Below are 23599 nucleotides of genomic sequence, written 5' to 3'. Positions count from 1 at the left end.
GTGTGTGTGTGTGTGTGTGTGTGTGTGTGTGTGTGTGTGTGTGTGTGTGTGTGTGTGTATGTGTGTGTGTGTGTGTGTGTGTGTGTGTGTGTGTGTAGTATAGTGGAATACTACCCAGCCATAAAAAAGAATGAAATTTTGCCATTTGCAACGACATGGATGGGCTTGGAGTGAAATAAGTCAGAGACAGATAAATACTGTATGATATTACTTATATGTGGAATCTAAAAAATATAACAAACTAGTGAATATAACAAAAAAGCAGACTCAGTTATAGAAACAAACTAGTGGTTACAGTGGGGAGAGGGAGGCGGGGAGGGGCAGCATAGGGGTGAGAGAGTGGGAAGTGTAAGATAGACTCAAGGATGTATTGATTTGTAGTGAGGTGGATGGACCTAGAGTCTGTCATACAGAGTGAGGTAAGTCAGAAAGAGAAAAACAAATACCGTATGCTAACACATATATATGCAATCTAAAAAAAAAAAAAAAAAAATTGGTTCTGAAGAACCTAGGGACAGGACAGGATTAAAGACACAGACGTAGAGAATGGACTTGAGGACACGGGGAGGGGGAAGGGTAAGCTGGGACAAAGTGAGAGGGTGGCATGGACTTATATATACTACCAAACGTGAAATAGCTAGCTAGTGGGAAGCAGCTGCATAGCACAGGGAGATCGGCTCGGTGTTTTGTGACCACCTAGAGGGGTGGGATAGGGAGGGTGGGAGGGAGACGCAAGAGGGAGGAGATATGGGGATATATGTATATGTATAGCTGATTCACTTTGTTATAAAGCAGAAACTAACACAGCATTGTAAAGCAATTATACTCCAATAAAGGTATTTTTTTAAAAAAGTATGTATTGTATGACACAGGAAATATTTAGTATTTTATAATAACTATAAATGGAGTATAACCCTAAAAAATTGTGAATCACTGTATTATATACCGGTAACATATAATATTGTATATCAGCTATAACTCAATTTAAAATACTGTAACAGTATAAATTTTTTTTGCGGTACACGGGCCTCTCACTGTTGTGGCCTCTCCCGTTGCAGAGCACAGGCTCCGGACGCGCAGGCTCAGCGGCCATGGCTCAAGGGCCAAGCCGCTCCGTGGCATGTGGGATATTCCCAGACTGGGGCACGAACCCGTGTCCCCTGCATCGGCAGGCGGACTCTCAACCACCGTGCCACCAGGGAAGCCCAACAATATAAATTTTTAAAAATAAAGTCGTGACTCATCAATCCCCATTTGGGAGATTATTATTTTAAAAATTTACTTAAGTCTTCATACATAAATCTACATATGTACATAATTTTACATAGATAACATAAATCTGAAATTTTACATCCTTTTTTTTTTTTTTTTTTTTTTTTTGGCGGTACGTGGGCCTCTCACTGTTGTGGCCTCTCCCGTTGCGGAGCGCAGGGTCAGCGGCCATGGCTCACAGGCCCAGCCGCTCCACGGCATGTGGGATCCTCCCGGACCGGGGCACGAACCCGTGTCCCCTGCATCGGCAGGCGGACTCTCAACCACTGCGCCACCAGGGAAGCCCTACATCCTTATTTTTTTAAGTGCAGGCTTTTTTGCTAAGCTTTCTCTCCTCTTCTTTTTCCTCATTCCCCCCACATTGGTGTGTCTTTACCCCCAAACCATGTAAACAGCCTGATGTATATCCTTCTATATTTTTCTCTGCACTCACACAATCCTATACAGATCCATATGCACACAAACACACACAGTTTTTTTTTCTATTGACTTATTTTTAAGTGGGATTGTGTCATATGCATTTTTTTTTACCTTTTGCTTTTCTCACTCAACGATACTTAATGGAATCCTAGCACATCATCTGACATAGATCAGATTAATTCTTTTCAATGGCTACATACTGTTTCATGGCCTGTATGTGCTATAATGTATTCAGACATTTCCTGTATCGGAAGATATTATATTCATTTTGCTTCTTTCTCTTTTTGCCATTACGAAACATGCTGCAATAAACATCCTTTTTATGTATGTTTTAAGTTTGTATTTCTGTGGTGTCTCTTCTTAAGAGTGTGACTGATGAGTTAAGGAGATATGTATTTTTAAGTTCCATAAATGCAGTAGCCAAATTGCTTTTTAACAGACTGTAATGCTTCACATTCCACTAGCCATGTATGAATGTACCATTTTCCCCACCTCTCTGCTAGATATAGGTGTTATAAACTCTTAAAATTTTTGACTCGTCTAATGGCTATGACATGATAGTCTGTTGTTACTTTAATCTCTCTCCAATCAGGACTTTAATTAGGATTCTTAACAGGTTTGCTGAATAAGCCATATGAAAGCCCAACCTGTTTGGACACTGCAGCCACATTTTGAAATGCCAGTGAGCCATGGATTGTAAGGGATCAGGGGATGACGACGATAGTTCGGTAACAGTAAAAAGTTGGGCGTTTGAATTCTAAGATCTGTTAATGTGAAAATGTTGCATAACACTGACTTTTTCTAGGAAATATGTCTTTGCATGTATGCAAAACCTTCTTCCCCAGATCCCTGGCAAATTACCTTGCAACAGAGATCATTTTTCTAGGGAAGTTTAGTACAGTGGTAAACAGATCACATTCAAGAAGGCATTATATTTTATATACCATATTTTATCAGGAAATTGATACCATAATATAGTAAAATTTATATTATGAGTAGTTTTTCTTAGCTTATAATTAATCACTTTGACAGTAATGATAGCTAACATATATTGACTTCCTCCCTTGTAGTAGGCACTTTAAATAGTTATTTCATTTAACACCAACGCCAGTCCTTCAAGTTAAGTAAACTTTTGCTTTGAGAGAAACTGGAACCTATCTGGTAAGTGCTGGAGCTAAGGGTTGTACCTTCAAATTCAAAGCACCTGACTATTAAAACCATGCAGTCTTTTGATTAGATACAGTATAAAAGAGCTTGAAGACTCATGAATAATTTTTTTTTTTTTTTTTTTTTTTTTTGCGGTATGCAGACCTCTCACTGTTGTGGCCTCTCCCGTTGCAGAGCACAGGCTCTGGATGCGCAGGCTCAGCGGCCATGGCTCACGGGCCTAGCCGCTCCGCGGCATGTGGGATCTTCCCGGACCAGGGCACAGACCCGTGTCCCCTGCATCGGCAGGCAGACTCAACTACTGTGCCACCAGGGAAGCCCCTCATGAATAATTTTTTAACCTGTGTTTTAACATAAATATAGACCACCACAGTCTAGACCTTATCAGTACCAGGGGCTAATTTGAATTTGACCTTTTCTCCTTCCCTTTGTCTGGGATCTGGCAATGATGATAAATAACATTACTAAGGATTCAATAATTAGTGAGCATACGGTTGAAAGATAGTGGGCTAGATGCTCTGGGTATTTGGTAATGTTTATTGAGTATCCATTGGATAGAGCCCTGTTTTATTTTATTTTATGGCAAAATAAAATAAGAAACAAGATGCTTATCCTTTTCTTCAAAGAGTTTAACATTCAGTTGAAGATAGACTTGGTCATTATACTACAAAATAAGAGGAAATTTTATACTGAAGGTACAGCAGGTGGAGTGACCAGAGTTTTTAGAGGTTAATTAGGGAAGGTTTCTTGGAATAGGTAAGTTTTGAGCCAGAGTTCTAAGATGATGGATGTGAACAGGTGGCAGATCTGAGTTTCCTAAAAGATAGTATACTCAGAGTCAGTTCTGACTTGGAATGTTTCATAATTTTAAAGAGTGGAGTGTCCCTTGTCACACATCTTAACTTGAGATTCTAGATTGAGGATTCTGTTTGATGAAATCCTTTTCTAGGCTCTCAGTTAAGTGCTGTGCTTCTGCTTGTCATTTTGATTGCTTGGATTTGTGGGGATGAAGTTTAAATATACGATCTGGATTCAGAAAATAATTTTTGGTTCTCTGTTGCTTTTCATAAAAATATAAGGTTTAGAGGTGATTTTAATTATTCTTTACCATTCACGTAGTTTTACTAATCAGAAAACTTACTGTTTCTTTTTCTTAAGTATAATTAAAAAAAACTTTATTTCTAAATTAGAAACTTTATTTCTAAATTTAAAGTATAAGTAATGTTACAGTGTATGTCCCTGTGTACACAAACCAAAAAAGAGAAGCACTCCTAAAAGTATTTAAGAACACTCTTTAACAAAAACATTCTTTTAACAACAACAAATTAACTGTTTCCTAACAAAAAGGCTGATGTGTTGATATGTTCAGAACCGTAGCCTGAATTCTGACCAGATGCAGCATTTATCTTGAAATTACCTGAGAATTTGAGACCTAAGAAATTTGAGAATTCTAGGTTAATTTTTTTTAACTACAAAACAAGTAGTAGTCAATTTTGAATTTTTAAAATTAATTTTCAATTATAATAATTGAAAATATATAATTTATATATTTATATAAAATATATTTTATATAATTTTCAATTATAAAACAAGATAGTATTTGTTTTCTTAAAATAACAAAGTTGTACCAAGAAGGCCCAATCCAACTTTGAACTTTCTCAACCATTTACATTTAAAGTTATGAAATTATTTTCATCTAAATTTAACTGAATCTTTTCAGTGGGCCTATGCAGCCTTAGATAGTTTATTTTTTTAAAGTATCCTGGGAAATGTTGATACCTTCTTTGCAGTACAGTCTTGATAAAATTTTGTTGTTGTTGAATAGTATCAGAGTTTCAGGTTAAGATGATTGATGAAGGACTCTACTCTCTTTAAAATTATGAAGCATTCCAAATTGGAATTGACCCTCTGAGTATAGGGAGCTCAGTAAACTCGCTATCTTAGGGACTGCCCTAGCGGTTCAATGGTTAAGACTCCACGCTTCCATTGCACGGGGCACGGGTTCGATCCCTGGTCGGAGAACTAAGATCCCTCATGCCACATGGCATGGCCTAAAAATAAAATAAAATAAACTCACTATCTTAAAGGACTAAAACTGCTTTCAGACTCCCAAATTACAGACACCATGAGTTAAATGGCTCCCCTGTGTGTACTGTCCTTGGATTGGAACTTGTGTGTATCTATGTGAACTACAGAATTGATGCCTGTGAAACGAAACATGTAACCCTGGTGAGTGAGTGGCTGCTGAGCATCCTGACTTCTAGGGAAAATGTCTGGATTTGCAGAAGAATTAACATGCAGTATTCTTGCTTCAGTGGAGAAAAGTGAGGGGAGATGGCTTTCTGCTGGAGGAGTTCTAGCAGCTTTTGATTTTGAAAGATAGAATTGAAGACAATGAAGTAATGCGAAAGAGCCAACAGAGGGACTTCCCTGGTGGTCCGGTGGCTAAGACTCCACACTCCCAATGCAGGGGGCCAGGTTCAATCCCTGGTCAGGGAACTAGATCCCACATGCCGCAACTAAGAGCCCGCATGCTGCAACTAAGATCCCGCATGCTGCAACTAAAGATCCCACGTGCCACAACTAAGACCTGGTGCAGCCAAATAAATCAGTAAATTAAAAAAAAAAAAAAGAGCCAGCAGAAATGTAGTTTGACATCATCTGTTATTTTTTTCTTAGAACTGTGCACTAATAATTTTGTTGCCAGTTTATAATGTGGACGGCTTGTTTGGCTGGTGACATCTGGACCACTGAAGAAGTGCAAACGGTGGTATGTTATAGGGCTAGCACAGGCAGTTATGGGGAAGCACGAGCGCATGGATTTCTAGCCTCATTAGATCAGCGCTCCAGTACCTAAAGGGAAGAACCTGGCTTTGTGGCTTTTTTAGGCTTGTCTTGCTAATACACGGCACAGCCCAGAGACCTTGAGGCAGAATGGAGCATAGCAGGGATGCTCAGTTGTTCAGAAGCTTCTCTAGCTGCTGGCTTCCCTCTACACTAATGACAAGAAGGGGACTGGAGGAGAGTAGCAGCAAAAAAGGTGTCCTCTATGGTATTAGGTGGGCAAAAAGATCCTGGGGTTCCCTGGAAGCATGACAGTTGTCTACAGAGGACTGTCTGTATAAAGGAGGTTATAACCACTAATAAGAGAAAGATATGTAAAAGTGTGGTACTCTTTCTGTTTATAGGGGTAGACTTTTACTTCAGTTAAAAAAAAAAGTGTAGGCGACTTCCCTGGTGGTGCAGTGGTTAAGAATCCGCCTACCAATGCAGGGGACACGGGTTCGAGCCCTGGTCTGGGAAGATCCCACATGCCGCGAAGCAACTAAGCCCGTGTGCCACAACTACTGAGCCTGCGCTCTGGAGCCTGTGAGCCACAACTACTGAGCCTGTGTGCTGCAATTACTGAAGCCCATGCACCTAGAGCCCGTGCTCTGTAACAAGAGAAGCCACCGCAATAAGAAGCCTGCACACCACAACAAAGAGTAACCCCCGCTGACCGCAACTAGAGAAGGCCCGCGCACAGCAACGAAGACCCAACGCAGCCAAAAAATAAATAAAAAATTAAAAAAAAAAATGTGTAGACTGTACTTGAAATCATTCTGTTTGGTCTGAAGTATCACTACCTGGTTTCATTGCAAAAGGAAATTTAGGGAGGAAAGTTTAAATAAAATCATTTTGGTCTTTAAGGTCTGGGGTCCCAGGGAAGACAGTTTCTTTTTGTGTTGTACAAAGTCGTTTGTAAAAAATAAACATTTTATTTCTATTTAAATATATATATATAAATTTTTTTTTTTTTTTTTGGCTGCATCAGGTCTTAGTTGCAGCACTGGGGATCTTTCGTTGCGGTGCGTGGGCTCTTCTTTGCAGTACACGGGCTTCTCTTTAGTTGTGGTGCACAGACAGGCTCATTAGTTGCTGTGTGAGGACCCTCTAGTTGTGGCGTGTGGGCTCAGTAGTTACGGCATAGGGGCTTTGTTGCCCTGTGGCATGTGGGATCCTAGTTGCCTGTCCAGGGATCGAACCGGCATCCCCTGCACTGCAAGATGGATTCTCAACCACTGGACCACGAGGGAAGTCCCCAAAAATAAACATTTTAAAAAGGTGGCTAAAACATTTTTGAGTATGTGATTATAGGGAGGCAGCAGCCTTTTTTTTTTTTTTCCTTGAGAAACATATTAATTGGTGTGCCTTGTTCTCCTGAAGACTTGATTACTCAAAGGCACAGCCAGTTAGAAAGCTCTTCTTCCATCTTGTTTTTCTGTTTCAGAAAGTTCTGCTTGCAGTTAACGGTCAGTCTGCAGTCTGGCAACTCTGCTCCCCAATTGTGTGCAGACTGCTTATCAGTGCTCTTCGTTGTTTCTGGTCTTTGCATGACTCAGTGTTAGTCAGAGTCCGAACGAAGGAATCCCAGGAGAGATTGTGACTGGCTCCCTTTTTTGGGTGATGGTTTTTATTTAATTTACTAGGTCTTGTAACATAGGCAAATGTTAACAGTTTGAGAAATCCTAAAGGAATGTGAGTTCCAAGCATGACATCTTTACAAGAAAACAGTTGTGAATTCACTAAATGTGAATTTAGTAATGTTAAACAGATCTTTTAAATACCTTTCTCCCCCTGTTTTCTACTCTGAGTAATTTTGTCCGTTTAATGGGAGAGCATGGGCTGCCCTAAAAGTGGAAGACTATAATTAAACAATATTAAAAAGAACCATTTGCTGAACATTTTCTGTACATATGACATATTGATTATTGATTGTCTCATTAAATTCACCCTACAACCATATGAATTTGGTGATGTTACCACCATTTTCAGGTGGGATGAAAGCTCAGAGAGGTTAAGTGACTTACCCAAAGCCAGACTGGTGGTGGGTAGTAAGAGCAAGAATTTGAACAAAGATCTTCCTGGTTCCAAGTGCAGAGCTCTCAGCTGCTATCACATTGCCTCTGTCCTGCTTCAGAGGGGTAGTAGATCTCGGGCAGAAGAAAAAGCAATCTGGTTCTCTTGCTTGCTTTGGTGGTTCATTTGTTTACTGTCTGTGTCTCCCTTCTTACCCAGCACCTAGCATGTGCATAATGCACACTCAGTAAATGTTTACTGAATGAACAAGTGTGTACAATTAACCATGGAAAATGGAAGTGAACTGACATTTTTGTTTGTAAAATTTTTGTAAGTATATGTTATATTTGTAAATATAGTAAAGTACATCTCAGACTAATATTTGTCAGGTTTATTCATATATAGATGGTTGAGAAAGAATAACACATTTACAGTTCTATATGATTTCTGGAGATTATCAGCAAACAGCCTGACCTCTCATTTCCCTTTTCCTAACTAGTCTCCCACGGCTGGTCTTGGTTCTCTTCATTTCACACTGCTGTCAAAGTGCCCTTTCTTTCTTCCTCTCTCTCCTCCGTTGCCCAAGAAATTGTTATTGTCACACCTTTTGCTTTTTAACATTTCTCTCCCTTTGTTTGGAATTCCTTTCCCCATCTTTTTGGTTGACTTTTTAAAAAAACTGTTCAGGACTTGGCTCAGGTGTCTTCTCTGACTCCTTCGAACCTTGTTAGGTCCCCTCTTTGTGTTCCCATCAGAGCACTTGTATAATTGGGTACACGACGATTGTATAATTGGGTACACGTTTGTCCATTTCTTTGAACAGCCTGTATTGTAAGCTCCATGAAGGGAGTGACTTGAGTGTTTTATCTATCTGCGTCACGGTGCCTGGCACATGGTAGGCAGACAGTAAATATGGAACGAAAAATAAAACAAAGGGTATACCTTGCCCAGTCCCACCATACATCTTAGAGAACCATTCCATTTTAGAGATGGAGCCTGTCAGCTCTGGCCCCTTCTGTTTAGAGATGAGGGTGATGCCCTGCAGTCCTACAACTAAGTAATTAGCAGCGCAGCTGAAAAACAGGGCTCCTGAATTCCAGCCCAGTGTCCTTTCTTTCATCGTTTTTTGAAACAAGAATTTTTTTTGTTTATTATAAAGGCAGTAGTTGTTTAATGTAGAAAATTTAGAAGATACAGATAAACAGAAGGGAGAAAGAAAATAAAAGCATACTATTCCTACCACCATCCTTCCACTCTCCTCTGTGCACACGTTTATCTACGTGTTACATAATCGTGTGATGACAACAGCTTGCATTTACTGAATCTTATAGAATAGGCACTGTCCTCAGTGCTTTGCATGTATTACCTCATTTATTACAGCAACCCTACAGGATGAATACTTAGGAATGGAATTGCTGGGTCATATGGTAAGTCTTTGTGTAAGTATTTGAGGAACTACCAGGCTGTTTTCCAAAGTGGTTCTGCCATTTTATATTCCTACCAGCTACACAGGATGAATCTCCACAGAATTTTCAGATAAGTCTTTCTGCACCTCTGCAACATCTGACGACCCGAATCAGAAATCCCCAAATCTCCCCAAAGCTTTGTTATCCCCACTTTTACAGATGAGGAAATGAAGGCATAGAGATGTTGCGTATCTCAAGGTCATGCAGCTAGTAAGTGGTAAAGACAACCAAGATTTAAACCCAGGCAATCTAGCTCTAGAGCTTATATTCTTAACTACTATTCCATTCTGCCTCTATGCATAATATTTTATAATCTGCTTTTAAAAAAAATTGAGATAAATTTATATACAGTAATGGTCACCCTTTTCAGGGGTACAGTTCAATAAGTTTTGATAAAAGGTAAACCACCACCACAACCAAGAGATAAAGACAGTTTCTATCAAAAAGTTCCATTGTACCTCTTGATAGGCAGTCTTCCTCCCTAGTCCCATCTTCTGGCAACCACTGATCTTATTTCTGCCCTTATAGTTTTGCTTTTTCTTGAATTTCATATAAATGTGTAATCATGTAGTGTGTAACCTTTTGTATTTGTCTTCTTTTACTTAGCATAGTGCTTTTCAGGTTCATACATATTGTTGTAGTTCGGAGTTTTTTTAATTGCTGAGTAATATTTCATTGTATGGATGTACCACGAGTTGAAGGACATTTGTTTTTCTTCTAGTTTTTGGCAATTAAAGCTGCTGTGAATATTCACATACAGCTTTTTATGTGGTCATATGTTTTCATTTCTCTTTGTTTAAATACTCAGGAATGGGATTACTGGGTTGTATGATAAGTGTAAGTTTACCTTTATAAGAAATTTCCAGACTGTTTTCCAAAATAGCATTATCATTTTGCATTCTCCCCAGTAATGTCTGAAAGTCCCAGTTTCTCCGCATCCTCACCAGCAAATTATCAGTAGTATTTGTATTCTGATATTAGCCAAATAATTCTCTTCACATAGTCTTGTTGGGAAAAGATGTTGCTTAAATTAAGAATTTCTGATATGTTTTTTTCTTTCCTTTCATTTCCATTTTATAAATATTTACTGAGCGTCTTACAATGCAAGGGGGTGGATGAGGATAAGTGACTCTACTCAGAGCCCCCGGATTGGCGCCTTGAGTAGGGGCCATGCAGGTGATGGTGAAGCGGTTGATTCTTATACTTCACCTCTTTTCCTACTGGAAAAAATTGCTCAGCGTGGAGGTTTTTGCGTCTCTGCCTCTACCCTGTATCCCTTGCTCAGCTTTCAAGTGCTTAGGAACCTTGTGGGGAGAAGAACATGGTGGCGCATCTGGCACCAGCTGTGCTGCCAGCCTTTCACCACCACCTGCTTTAAGTGAAAATGCCAGTGAGTGTCTGGTGGCAGCTATTTGCATAATTAGCTGGGTAGGCTTTTCAATTCAGTCTGTTAGTATAGTTGCCCTGATTGCCTACTCAGCAATTCGCATGATGTGACTCTGACATGTGAGGAGTAATATCAAAGGGTAAGGTAAGTCGAGGCCGACAACGTAAGAGTATGAATCTCAGATTCTTGGTGGGCTGCCACTGTTGTCACAATATGTTTCTCTGACACTAGCCAGCTTCTTAAGAGCCTTTATTTTCTTTCTAAATGAGCAAGTCAAGTATGTACTGAGCTATATCTTCTTTTAGAGATTTTATCAGCAAAATATTTAAGGAATATCTGTCTCTTCACTCATTTGTTCATTCATTGGGCACATTTGCTAATTAACCACTATGTTTGTGCTACCCTTCTTAGTGCTGTGACATGGCTTGTTTCAAAGTAAATTCTTCCTGAGTTTTTCTCTTAGTATCTTCCCCTCCTCCCAATTTGATATCTTTCATCTATAAATATTTTAAAAACAAATGTCAAGTGAAATAAAATAGTGTAGTGTTATAGCTCCTTGTTCCACTTCGGTGCAGACTTTGCACAAGAAAGGAGGGAGGTAGAGAGAAGAGGGAACCTGGTCATGTGATGCTGCCTGTCTGGCAGAAGCCTTTTGGTTCTGAGCAGAGAAACCAACTGTTTACTATTTTGGGTGAATGAGGTTGGTGGGTTGCTATGAGCATTTTCTCTAAGGGAACCCTCTTCTCTTCCAGCTCTGCACATTGAAATCCTCCCAATCCTGCTTTTTGGCATTTGGGTAGAGGAGGGAGGTGTCCGCTTCGAGGCCCAGTGCTGACAGGAAGAAATGTTTTCCAGGAGACTTACTGATTCTGACCTTCTGCTTTTAATGCCACACTCCCTAAGTAAACTTGGGATCTAGCTGTTCTTGCAACCCTTAGGGCTACAGAAATGAAGTGCCCACTTTAACTTAAAGAGCAGTGCTAATCAAATCTTCTGCAAATAATAAACGGCCTCTTTAAAGAGTGAGGGGAGGAGGATGAGTTTGTTGCAGCACTGGCCTTTGGAGTCCCACATCTCCCCCAGGCTGGAGGAGAAGACCAGGATTTATCAGCCCACCTGCAGGATTCTGCCACTCTCATGGATTGTCCTGAAGCCGGGAAAGGACAGCTGCTCAGCAGTGTGCCTGGCCCCTTATCACAGCTTACGGGAAGGTTGGCATATTTATCCCTGTGGGATTTGCATGCTTTTGTTTCCTCCTCTATCTACTGCTGTCTTTTATCCCCTCACTGTTTCTCTGTAGCCATCCAAGCTTTGACTTTGGATGATTTCTTCTTCGGATGGTTTTTATTAAAGCTTATTGAGCACTTAGCAGATAGATAGCTGAGCAAGGACCTGTAGGGTCCTATATTGCATGACCTGATGGGACAGTGTTTAGTATGTTTCACTTTCTTATTCCTTTTCTTCCACCCATGCAGAGCTCATATATCAAAACTAGATTATGGAAGAATGGAGAAAAATCTTTTCTTTGGTAAGATGGGATTTTTCCCCTGTATGTGGGTTGAAACACTGTTTTACCAATAAAACATACTCTGGCCATGGGTACTGTACAAATCAACAGGCAGCTATTGATGATGACTTCAGTTTCTTTTGTTAAGTACTGAAAGCATATAGATAACCTCTAAGATCTCGTAACATTAAGATACCATAATTTAAAATAAAATAACACTTGGAAGGCTTTTTATTTGTATTTCATGTTAGTTTTGGTTAGGGTGAACAATTTGGACTGGCCTTACCGATCTTTTTAGTAATTGCAGAATTACATTAGAATTGCATCCAAGTGTATGGAAGATAGCAGGAAACTGTTTATTAGGTGAACATCCATAAAGGAGCTTTCCCTTGTGAACATCCCTGGAAGTTCTGAAAAAACTGCTGAAACTGCTGAAAAAAAATTCTTTCAGAAGGGTTATGGGTTATGAAAAAAGGGTAATGACTTTATCCAAATTCTATCAAATGTGAATGGAAAAGAATTATCAACATTTTCCCCCTCCTAGCTTGGAAATCCTCTATTATCCATTATCAGAATTTAAATACAGTCTCTATTATCGGTTACATAAATGCTGCTTTTCTAAAAACTTGGATATTTCTTTTGAATTTTTGAGATCTCTTTGGGACTTTACTGACATTTGACAGGATGACTTGAGCATGTGGAATCAGCAATGAATGAGTTCATTGAAGAGGGGATGAGCGTTTATCAGTGCCCAGTTGGCAAAGAGATTACTTTAAAAAACTGGTTGAGAGGCAGTTGATTTTTCTTTGAATATCTAGAAGTGCTCTGGACTAATGTCAGAGAAGCACCATGGCAACATTAGAGGGAAGGTTGTTTGAGAGGCAGAGAGACAATGTGACTCCGGACTTAAGGCTTTGGGCTGCTACTGTTGACTTTCTGTGTTCCAGAGGACTATAGTGTTCTAGATTCCCAGTCTGATCATTAAGAATATCTTTGTTTTAAGGGCAGGAGTGTATAGGAAATAGAAATACAGACTTCTTGTCATAAGTAGGGTCACAATGGTAATTTTAGACAACTGTCCTAAACAATCGACTGTATGTTTTTCTGGTTTTATACTGTGCTTAGAACCTTGTACTTAGAATTCTGTATGTCTTCTGGATCTTGAGAGGACTCACGTTATATTTTCTACAAATATATATACACATTGTTTTTTTAAAATAATTATTTTGTAAACTGCACAAAATAGATTGTGCATTAGATGTAAAAGATGCCTGATGTTACTCCTTTTGAGGTGAAGCAGGTATCTGAAGGATAGTTCTTCCTTTAAATACGCAAAGAAGCTCAGTGGAAATAACTTCCTAGTCTTGTATTTTATTATTGTTGTTGTTGTTTTGTTTGTTTGTTTTCGGTACGCGGGCCTCTCACTGTTGTGGCCTCTCCCGTTGCAGAGCACAGGCTCCGGACGCGCAGGCTCAGCGGCCATGGCTCATGGGCCCAGCCGCTCCGCGGCATGTGGGATCTTCCCGGACCGGGGCACGAACCCGTGTCCCCTGCGTTGGCAGGTGGACTCTCAACTACTGCGCCACCAGGGAAGCCCCTTGTGTTTTATTATTATAGATAAATCCCTAATAATATTTTCTCTTCTTTCATGGTTTTAATTCTGTCTTTTCTTTTTCCTAATTAAAAAAAAAAAGATTCTAAAAGCTGGCACATGTTTTTAGAGATAATTGTTTATAGGAGGCCATGTGTAATACTTTTCTTATTGTTTTAGTTGACAGTTGGAAATGCCTAGAAGGATAGAGACCAGACTTTTTAATTTACCTTTTACGGCATTAGGACCTGTGGTTTTCTTTATTAATAGACTTTGGCAAGGATCAGATGTCCATTTTTTGGGAGGAGTGAGCTTGAAAGATTGATCAGCCTTGAAATTGATGTTTTGTGGTTTAATACAACCATCTGGTGCAGTATTACCCAGTACTACAGCTGTCTTGCCCACTATGGTAGCCACTAGACACACATAGCTATGGAGACTTGAAATGTAGCTAGAGTGACTGAGAAAATGAATTTTATATTTTATTTAATTTTAATTAAATTTAAATAGCATATGTGGCAAGTGGCTACCATACTGGATAGCACAGTTCTAGACCCTTCACATTCTGACCTTAGCCAGCCTTTCCAGCTATCTTCCACCACTCCCTTTAATGCTCCAGCTAAACTGGAGTGTATTGGTTACGTTCTTATCCTTATAGTATTTCCTAGGCCAGGTCTTGGCTCATGCTATTCATCTTTAGTTTTTGGAGTCCTTCAAAGGTGGCATATATGGTGCTGCTCCAATGAAGCTTATCTAATCCTTTCTGTACTCGAATAATTTATTATCTGCAAACTCTTAAAGCAGTTATAATACTGTCTTTGATTACAGTGACTTTGTTTTACGTTCCTTATCTTCTCCATTATATTTATAAATTCCTTGAGGGGGGCTTTTATAGTTTTTATGGTTGTATGTGTGTGATAGGCTTAACCTTTTCTCTTTTTTTCCCTGCAAAATGCTAGCAAAGTACATTTATACGTAGTAGGTGGTCAATATTGCATTAGCTGAGTCTATTGAGGTTACTGTGCACTAGAGGGCGGTATCATGCCCATAAGCAAAATGCAGTGTTTGTCCCAAAGTGACAGATATATTTTGAGCATTCTGTCTTAATTCATTTTTATTCAATCTCATATTAATAATTATAGCCTTCAGAATAAACTCACATCTTTTAATCGTCAGTGATATTAATAAATAACCTTTTCACATACTTGTCTTGAATTCGATTCAGAATATGATTTTGGACCAGGAGATTGGTGAGATTCTTACTGGGAAGACACTTAGTACATCTGAGAAACACTGGCCAAGGCATTAGGTGTCAGAGATTACTTCCTTGAGGGCAGAAGCGTTTTTGTGGTAGGCAGCTAGGGCTCGATACTGAGCTGATAGTCAAGAACCTGAAGTTCTTGGTTTGATCTTGCCAGTGGGGAGCTTGGCTAAGCGGCTCTAACCTTGGCATACCAGTTTCTCTTGTCGTACAGTGGGTATAATGTCTGCCGTCCTAACTCATAAGATCATACGTGTGAAAGTAGCTGTGTAAAGTATTATGTAAATATATTGGGTTATTTTCCTTCTCAATTCCTACCTTTTACCAAGACATGTACATAGCAAGTGATTGATTTATGACATTTATTTTTCACCTTTTAGGTAAAGAATTTACTCTGTTAAAGGTTGCCGAGAGATATATTGATACAATTACTCCCACCTAGGCTGCACACACTGAGAAGTGATTATAGTCACAATAGTTTGGTTAAAATATATCCTGGCCTTTGATGTTATGCAGCCTTAAAATAAACTGTATGTGTTGTGTGTGTGTGTGTGTGTGTGTATAAACTACATATACGTATAGTTTAAATTCTTTGTTAGTCTCCTCTCTAGTGGATTTATTTTTGTATATCTTCTACCCTGCTTAATACTAACTTCAAATATTCAGAATGAGCCAACTGTTGTGAGGTTTTTTTGAACTCATTATAGAAAACCAGGTTTTGGAAATATGCGTTAGGAGATTTTCTTGCAGGGTATGTGGGTTAGAAAAGAAGCAATCCATTCTAGAAGGAGGGTAGTATAGTGGTTGTTTTTTGCTGAGAACAGCCATCAGTCTGGAGCCTTCTCTAGTAAATCATTAGCTGTATCAAATAAAATGTTCAGCTGAAGTACATGCAATCTCACAGTTACTAAACACTCTTGCCAAAGAGAGTTGCAGTCATAATATCTGCAGTTGAATCATTTCCTGTTCAGGCTTGCAGGTGGGGGAACTGTCTGAAACTGCAGTCCTGTAAGATTAGTTATAAAGAAAATGCCTTGGTGGGAGAGGCCTTGATGATATTAAATGACAGCCTAGCGAGTGTGTGGGTGGAGAAGGTACCCGGGGATCCTGGGACTAACCAGACTTTAAGGCATAGATCAGGATATGCAAGCCCACTCCCATGGGGCCATCTGACTAAAGCTTGTCTAGGGCGTTCAGATATGTGCTGAACACACTCGGGCACTGGGCCAGGCAGATGGCACATTCCTGTACCGACCTTCGGAGGCCTGCCAGGTTACAAAGCTAGCATTGGAGGCGTGGCTCTGCTCTGGCATGAACAGCCCGCGAGCCTGCATTTCATCTAGTGTTTGGTCCTCCCCAGTTGAAGGGATGCCTTGGGATCGGTTTGGTCTCTGAGTCCACTTAGGGGTTGCCACCTATTCTCATTCCGCTTGCCCCTACCCCATCTTGGAGTTGATTTTTATTGTCCGCACAGCCCCAGAACTGACTCACATCCTCTAAGTGATTCCTCCAGACTGGGGATGACCCAAGGTTAGCGTTTGAGACGCCACAACTCCCCTCCCGCCTCTTCCCCCCCCCCCACCCCGGCCTGTTGTCATTGACCCACATTTTTAGGTTTGACTAACCTTCCGTCTGAGAATAGGTGGTGGCTGCAAGTTTGGCTGCAGCCACCTGTCCCTTTATTTGCTTCAGTGCGTCCCTTTAGCTGTGTAAATTCGGGTGAGATGCACTGCTTGGGCTTCACCTTGCCCACCCCGTCCCCTGCTTTCCTGTTGCCCTTTTGATTTTTTTTAATCTGATACTGAGCCTCTCCTCCCCCCCCACTCACACACCAATGGAGTCTCCTATGCTATTTCTGTCAGTTTAATGATCCCCAGCTGTTGCTGTAGTTCTGGCTGTTTTCATGCTCCAGAGAAGCAGAAGAGCCAGAGAAAGAGGGGTCTTGCTTGTGTATCACACAGTGCATCAGACAAGTCTAATGCACTTTTCTGAAACAACTACCAGGAGACTTCTTAGGGAAGAGTGTTATTACTGGGATGATTTGAAAATGCAGGAGGAAGGAAACTATAAGCTAGTGTCTGGGATATTTTAAAAATAAGCATTCTGCTGAAAGGTGTGGCACCCTCTGCATCACTCAAAATTATGCTAGAAAGATGTGGTATGTGATAACTGGGTAATCGGTTGATCACTTTGCATTCTACTTCCATTTTAGCTTTGGAGCTGGACTGTCCACTCTGAGCCATGGTGTGTGTTGAAGGAGCCAAACATCTAAATAAAAAGGAGGCTTCTATGATGGGAAAACACACAGAAAACATTCCTGAAGTGGCCACATTTCAGTTCTGCTTTAACTTAATGCAGGTTTGTTTTGTAAAATTTTGTGTTGAACCTGCAATATTGAAATGTTCCACTTGCAAATTTGACCACGCAAACTTCAGGAAATACAGAGTTGCAGCTCTCCTGACAACATCCCCGCCCTTATACTTACTTACACATTTACTTTTGAGATGTCTTTATTAAACCTGGGGGGATGGGGCGTGGGAAAATCCTACAGTAGTTAAATGGGCTACAGTATTATAATAGACTGGCTTTTCCTTTATGGATTTGGTCTTGAGAATTTTAACCCATCCAGCAGTTTTAGCTGAATAGGCTTGTAGCTTTCACACCTCATATGTTACATGAACTTTAATTTTATGGATCTCATTCTTCTACAGAAAAGAAAAAATTTGCTGTAGCCTCTACCAGAATTTATTTTTAAATATTCTTTTAATTTTTTTGTGAAAAATAGATAAAATTTTATATTACCTAGGATTTAAGGGTTGAGAAATTATTACCATTTTTTTCTTTAAATATCATGGAGAAGTTTACACATAAACATTAGAATTTTCAGATTGTGTGTGTGTGTGTGTTTTAACCCGTTTTACCAAATTTCTAATTTCTAATAACCTTTCTGCTCCCTAATTCTTCCCCTAAAATTTTTTTTCATTTAAAAATTATTTTAACCAGAATTTACCATTTTTTCATCAAAATGTCAGTTATGTGAACTGTCATTAATTATACAAACATTGAAAGTTAATTTCAAAAATGTCAAAAAACTAAGTTGGAAGTACTTTAATAGAAAAAAACTAACTTTCCGAGTATTTACAGAATTTATATGAGAATATAGGCCTCCCTTATTATTTCAGTCATGATTATCCTACCATGCTATATGTTTTCAAGTCCATATTATAAAGATATAGAAGGAATAAATACTCTAATGTAGTTTTAAGGGAAAAAGTTTTTTGTCACTTCTGGCTTAACTACCCTTTTCCAAGTTTTGAGTCTATTCACCTGCCACCTGCCCTCAACAAAGTTGGGTGCAAAATGTCAGCACCAGTTATGCAGCAGGGAAGAGCAAATGAGATTCGAAGCTGCCCATGTTTTCTGGGTGAACGTGCAGAACGAATGTGGCAGGGAAAACGCTGTTCCTGGTGCCTTTAATGTTGGAAGGGTTTGTTCAGATGGCCCTGCCAGTCCAAAGGAAGCACATTCCCAATTTATCTCCACCCATTCAGATGTATGGTGCAAGTACATGTTATCCTCAGATCTTCTGTGATAGGGTTGTTTTGAGCATTGCCTTATAGAGCCTCAGGAAGGAGACTGATGACATTGAAGTGGCTGGCAGTTTGAGATATGTCTGCTGCAGTCAGAGAAGATTACTTCAAGGGGGGGGTGATGAGCAACTACCCAAAATGAAATGGTGAGCCTCAGTTTTTTGAGGATTTGGGGGTTTGATTTATTTACTTATTTATGTATAATTATTAATATTTTTGCTATGACTCTGGCATTAAATGTGATGTAATAGAAAAAGCACAGATTTTGGTATCAGGCCAACCTGTGTTTGAACTCTGGCTCTACCTCTTACTAGCTGTGCAAACAGTTACTTAACCTCTTTGAACCTCTTTTTCTTCATCTATAAAAGAGAGGCAATACATACCTTAAATAACTGTTGATATCATTGATAAATGAGTCACTGTAGTAGTGCAACCAACCCAGTGACTGCATAGTATAGGAAATCAGCATGTTCGATTCTTCATTTCTTATATCTTAGTTTCCTTCTCAAGACAAGCCTTTTCTTACTTCGGTGCCTTTGCACTTGCTATTTCTGCTGCCTGGAGCACTCTTTCTCCAAATCTTTTCATGGTTTATCATGCTGTTTAGGTTTCTGCGTAAGAGTCATCTATCTCCTCAGAAGGACCTTCCCTGTGAACTTGGTCTAAAATTGACCACCCACCGTCACTCTCTCTTCTCTTATTCCACTGTTTTTCTTCACATAATGTACCACCGGAAGTTATATGTAACTTACGTATTGTTGTTCGCACTAGGACATATACTCTGTGAGGGCAGGGACGTCAATCTGTCCATTTTACTGCTGTATCACCTAGCACAATGCCTAGCTTATAATAGGTGCATGATAACCATTAGTTTGATTAATTAATGAAGGAATCAACCCAGAATCTCCCTAGTACCAGGGAAGAACCCCTGGCAGATTGCAGAAAGGAAGTTGTACCAGGAAGCAGGTACTCTGCCTATTCGAGAGCCAAATGGGAAGTGGGCCTGTGGAGTTCTCTGGTATCCTTCCAGACTGCCTCCTGTCTCTGGGAGGAGCCCCTTTGAATGACCTTTACATGTGACCACTGTTATCTATAGTCTCTATGTCTTTTGGAATTTGAATAGAGGGGGGCTTTTCAATTCTAGAGTTCTGAAATGCCATAAACTATTCACTGAAATCACCTGGACTTTCCCCTGGTTGGTAAACATATAGATGATTTTTTCCAGCCATATCATGCAGATAATATAGTGTCATTTTTAAACATGGAGAACTGGTGTGTTTTATGAAAGAAAAGCACAATGTATGATAGTGGTTAAGGGCTCAGGTTGTCGATTGAAATGGAGCTGGGTTCCAATTTCTGTTCTACCCTTTACTTACCCTATGACCTTGGGCAAATTGCTTAATTTCTCTAACGCTCAATTTCCTCATCTACAAATAGTATAATAATAACAACTTCGGGACTTCTCTGGTGGCACAGTGGTTAAGAATCCGCTTGCCATTGCAGGGGACACGGGTTCGAGCCCTGGTCCAGGAAGAGCCCACATGCCGCGGAGCAACTAAGCCCGTGTGCCACAACTACTGAGCCTGCACTCTAGAGCCCGTGAGCCACAACTACTGAAGCCCGCGTGCCTAGAGCCTATGCTCCACAACAAGAGAAGCCACTGCAATGAAGAGTAGCCCCCGCTTGCCGCAACTAGAGGAAGCCCGCGCGCAGCAACAAAGACCCCAACGCAGCCAAAAATAAAAAATAATAATAACAACTTCCATATAGCTTTGTTTTAAGAATTAAATAAGATGATACATGCATGTTTTTACTGTTTTATAAGTATTATTACACAATACAGAGCCCCTTTATTTTGCGTATTTTAGTAGTTCAGGTTGGATTTTCATAAGCTTATCATTTGTAAATTACCAGGTTTACCAACCCAGGAAAATATCTCATCTCTGCCTGTATCCCTGCCAGTATTCAGATTAAATAGAAGCTATTTATCATTTTTAGTATTATTTCTGATTTCTAAAGCAGATCATTTGAGAGATAATTTAACTCATGTTTACACACTATATACAGAGATGAAAGAGAAATTTATGGGATTGTGAAAGGGTTGAATGAGCATATTGATAAAATAATCAAATTTGAAACTCACAGATGATTTTGGTATGTGTGATTTTAAAAAGAATTAGGGATTCCTGTCTTCAAGTCTTTGAAACATTACATTATTGTTTATTTGTTTATGCCACAAATCATTTTATAATTTAAATTTATTAGTAGACCATTATTATTTGTTCTTCATAGTTAATCATTTATAGGAATTAGTAATTTCTTTCTGTCCAATACATGGTAGCACTTCAGTTTGAAAAACTTGACCTTTGGGACTTCCCTGGTAGCACAGTGGTTAAGAATCTGCCTGCCAATGCAGGGGACACAGGTTTGATCCCTGGTCTGGGAGGATCCCACATGCCGCAGAGCAACTAAGTCCATGCGCCACAACCACTGAGCCTGCACTCTAAAGCCCGTGAGCGACAACTACTGAGCCTGCACACCACAACTACTGAGGCCGGCACGCCTAGAGCCTGTGCTCCGCAACAAGAGAAGGCACCACAATGAGAAGCCCACGCACCGCAATGAACAGTAACTCCCGCTCGCTGCAGCTAGAGGAAGCCCGCGCGCAGCAACGAAGACCCAATGCAGCCAAAAATAAATAAATAAAAAATAAATAAATTTATTAAAAAGAAAAAACTGATCCTTGATATGTTTTAGTAATTGATTTGTATATCTTTCTGAAATAGTCAAATCCATGGGTTTTTTTAAATAAACTTTTTGTTTTGCAATAATTTTAGACTTACAAAAAAGTTGCACACATAGTTCAGAGAGTTCTCATACACCATTCACCGATTGCCCCTAATGTTAGCATCTTACATACCTTTGGTACATTTGTCAAAACTAAAAGATTAACATTGGTCACACTACTAAGTAAACTCCGAACTTTATTTAGATTTCATTTGTTTTCCCACTGATGTCCTTTTTCCGTTCCAAGATCCAGTCTAGGATATCACAGTGCATTTAGCCATATGCCTGTTAGATGGTGGATCAGTAGGATCCCTCTCTGAATCAACTTTCCTTCTCTCACCTCTACTTCCTCCTTTTTGTCTTAACTCTGGATCTGACTTTTAGCAGATCCTTCGTTCTCTGGCAACAGATAAATGGACCCTTCTGGGTCCTTTTTTTTTTTTTTTAAGTATTGATTTATTTGGCTGCACCTGGTCTTAGTTGCGGCACTCGCGGTCTTCGTTGCGGCACTTGGGGTCTTCATTGCCACGCACTGGATCTTCGTTGTGGCATGTGGGATCTAGTTCCCTGACCAGGCGTCTAACCCAGGCCCCCTGCATTGGGAGCGCAGAGTCTTAACCACGGGACCACCAGGGAAGTCCCCTTTCTGGGTCTTTTAACCACTGTTTTGGTATTGACAGCTCAGAACTTCAGGAGCATGCTTCGAACACTCCCTGTATATTTAATTTTGTTAATGAATGTGTGCTGATTCTTCTGCCTTTCTCTGCGTCTTGCTCTTTATACATACCAGGTTGTCTAGAGTCTGGGAACAGAGCGTGCTTCTTCACTGACTGCATGTTCCAGAACTGCCTTCTAAAAGGAAGCAGTTCTCCTCTCTACCTCTCCCCTCCCCTCTCCCTCTTCCCCCTGCCCCACAACTTGGGACATGATTTTAAATAAGGAGGTTTTTTATATAAGGCCCTTTCACTCTGCAGAATAAAGCATCTCATTGGAGGTATGGTACCAGGTTACAGTACTAGCAGTTCTTGCTCCTGTCCTAGAGAAAAGCTATCTCATGTAAAGACCTCTAGTGAAACATTTATAGTCTGTGTTACAGTTTTACAAAGCACTTTTCACATACATTAGGTTTTTTTGAGCTTCAAAGGGTAGGGGTTATTTTTCCAAATTGTATTATAGTGAGAAAGTCAAGGCTAAAAGACGTTAGGTGACTTGATTAGGTAGCAGCAGAGCCAGGCCTGGAACCCGTGTCTTCCCATTCTTTCTCTCATGTTTTTGGTCTGCCCTTAAAGGTCAGTTCTCTAAGTGTATTGCATTCACTTGGAACTTACAAAATATTCATATAACCAACTCAATATGCAATGCTTGCCCCTCTCCCCGGAGTCATAGTTAAGTTGATAGTAAATGCTTTCTGGTTAAGAGTAGGACTAATTATAGAATACACTGGGCCTTTAAAATGCTATTGTTTATATTAAAAGCATAGGCCAGAAATACATTTTTAGTGCTGTGTACGCTGTGCTAACCCATTCCGGCTGGTTTCCCAAGTTGACGGAAGAAAATTAATCATGAAAAGGACTAGAGAAATTTAGAACTTAGAGAGCTTGAGAAATTATATATAAGGAACAAAAGAAAAAAGAATTCCAGAATTGCTGTATGACAGGGTAGGAATGAGAACCAGGAAGCAGGAAGAGCAGTGGAGGGGAGTAAGGGAGCACAGAGGCATCTCTCCCCCTTCTTTGACATCTTTCTAGTCTCTCTCAGGAAGGGCTTATGAGAGATTACAGTAAACAGGGGCCCAGAGGAGTATTCTTTTCGGGAATGAAATCAGAAAATTACTTGAAACATTAGTTCAAGCTAATCATGGGGATAAAATATTTTTAAGGGCCAGTTTTTATGTTCACTCGTCCTACCCCACATAGAAAGGATCTTGTTTCTCTTTCTCTGTGACTTCCAGCGTTGGGTAGTATCACCTTTGTATTCCCATAGCACCTAAAAAATACGTAACTATTTGAATTTATATTTTTAAGAAACCAACACATCTTTTTATTATTTATGCATATCTGTGTAGCACACATAAGACCAAATGACTTGAGTTTGGCAGGGACCCTTAGTAGTGTGTGCTAGCTAAAGTTGCATTTTTCTGTGACTTTTTAAGTAAAAAATCTATATTACAGACATCAGTATCTTTCTTACAGCATTGTAATTATCCGTTTTGAGTCCCTTTTTTTGCATTAGACTTAAGAATTCCTTGAGCATGAGGACCATGTCTTATTCACATATCTATTTCTAGCGCCCGGCCCTGGCTTTGAGAGTAA

At 39.8% G+C, this 23599-nt stretch overlaps 1 protein-coding gene across 9 annotated transcripts in view; it reads left to right on the top strand.

Annotated features, from left to right (window-relative positions):
- MRTFA (myocardin related transcription factor A) overlaps window positions 1-23599 on the top strand; it is a 210600-nt gene that overhangs the window by 129091 nt on the left and 57910 nt on the right. The window contains exon 1 of one of the 9 annotated variants that reach the window (XM_067698183.1): window positions 11293-11762. The exons of the other annotated variants lie outside the window; for them this stretch is intronic. Within the exon in view, the coding sequence (XP_067554284.1) occupies window positions 11588-11762 (175 nt within the window). The 5' untranslated portion in view covers window positions 11293-11587. Of the gene's footprint in view, window positions 1-11292; window positions 11763-23599 lie in introns of those variants that run through there. 9 annotated transcript variants of the gene reach the window in all.

Source organism: Pseudorca crassidens, chromosome 11, assembly GCF_039906515.1.
Source record: "Pseudorca crassidens isolate mPseCra1 chromosome 11, mPseCra1.hap1, whole genome shotgun sequence".
Classification (NCBI taxonomy): domain Eukaryota; kingdom Metazoa; phylum Chordata; class Mammalia; order Artiodactyla; family Delphinidae; genus Pseudorca; species Pseudorca crassidens.
This window is presented reverse-complemented; position numbering and strand designations above follow the sequence as displayed.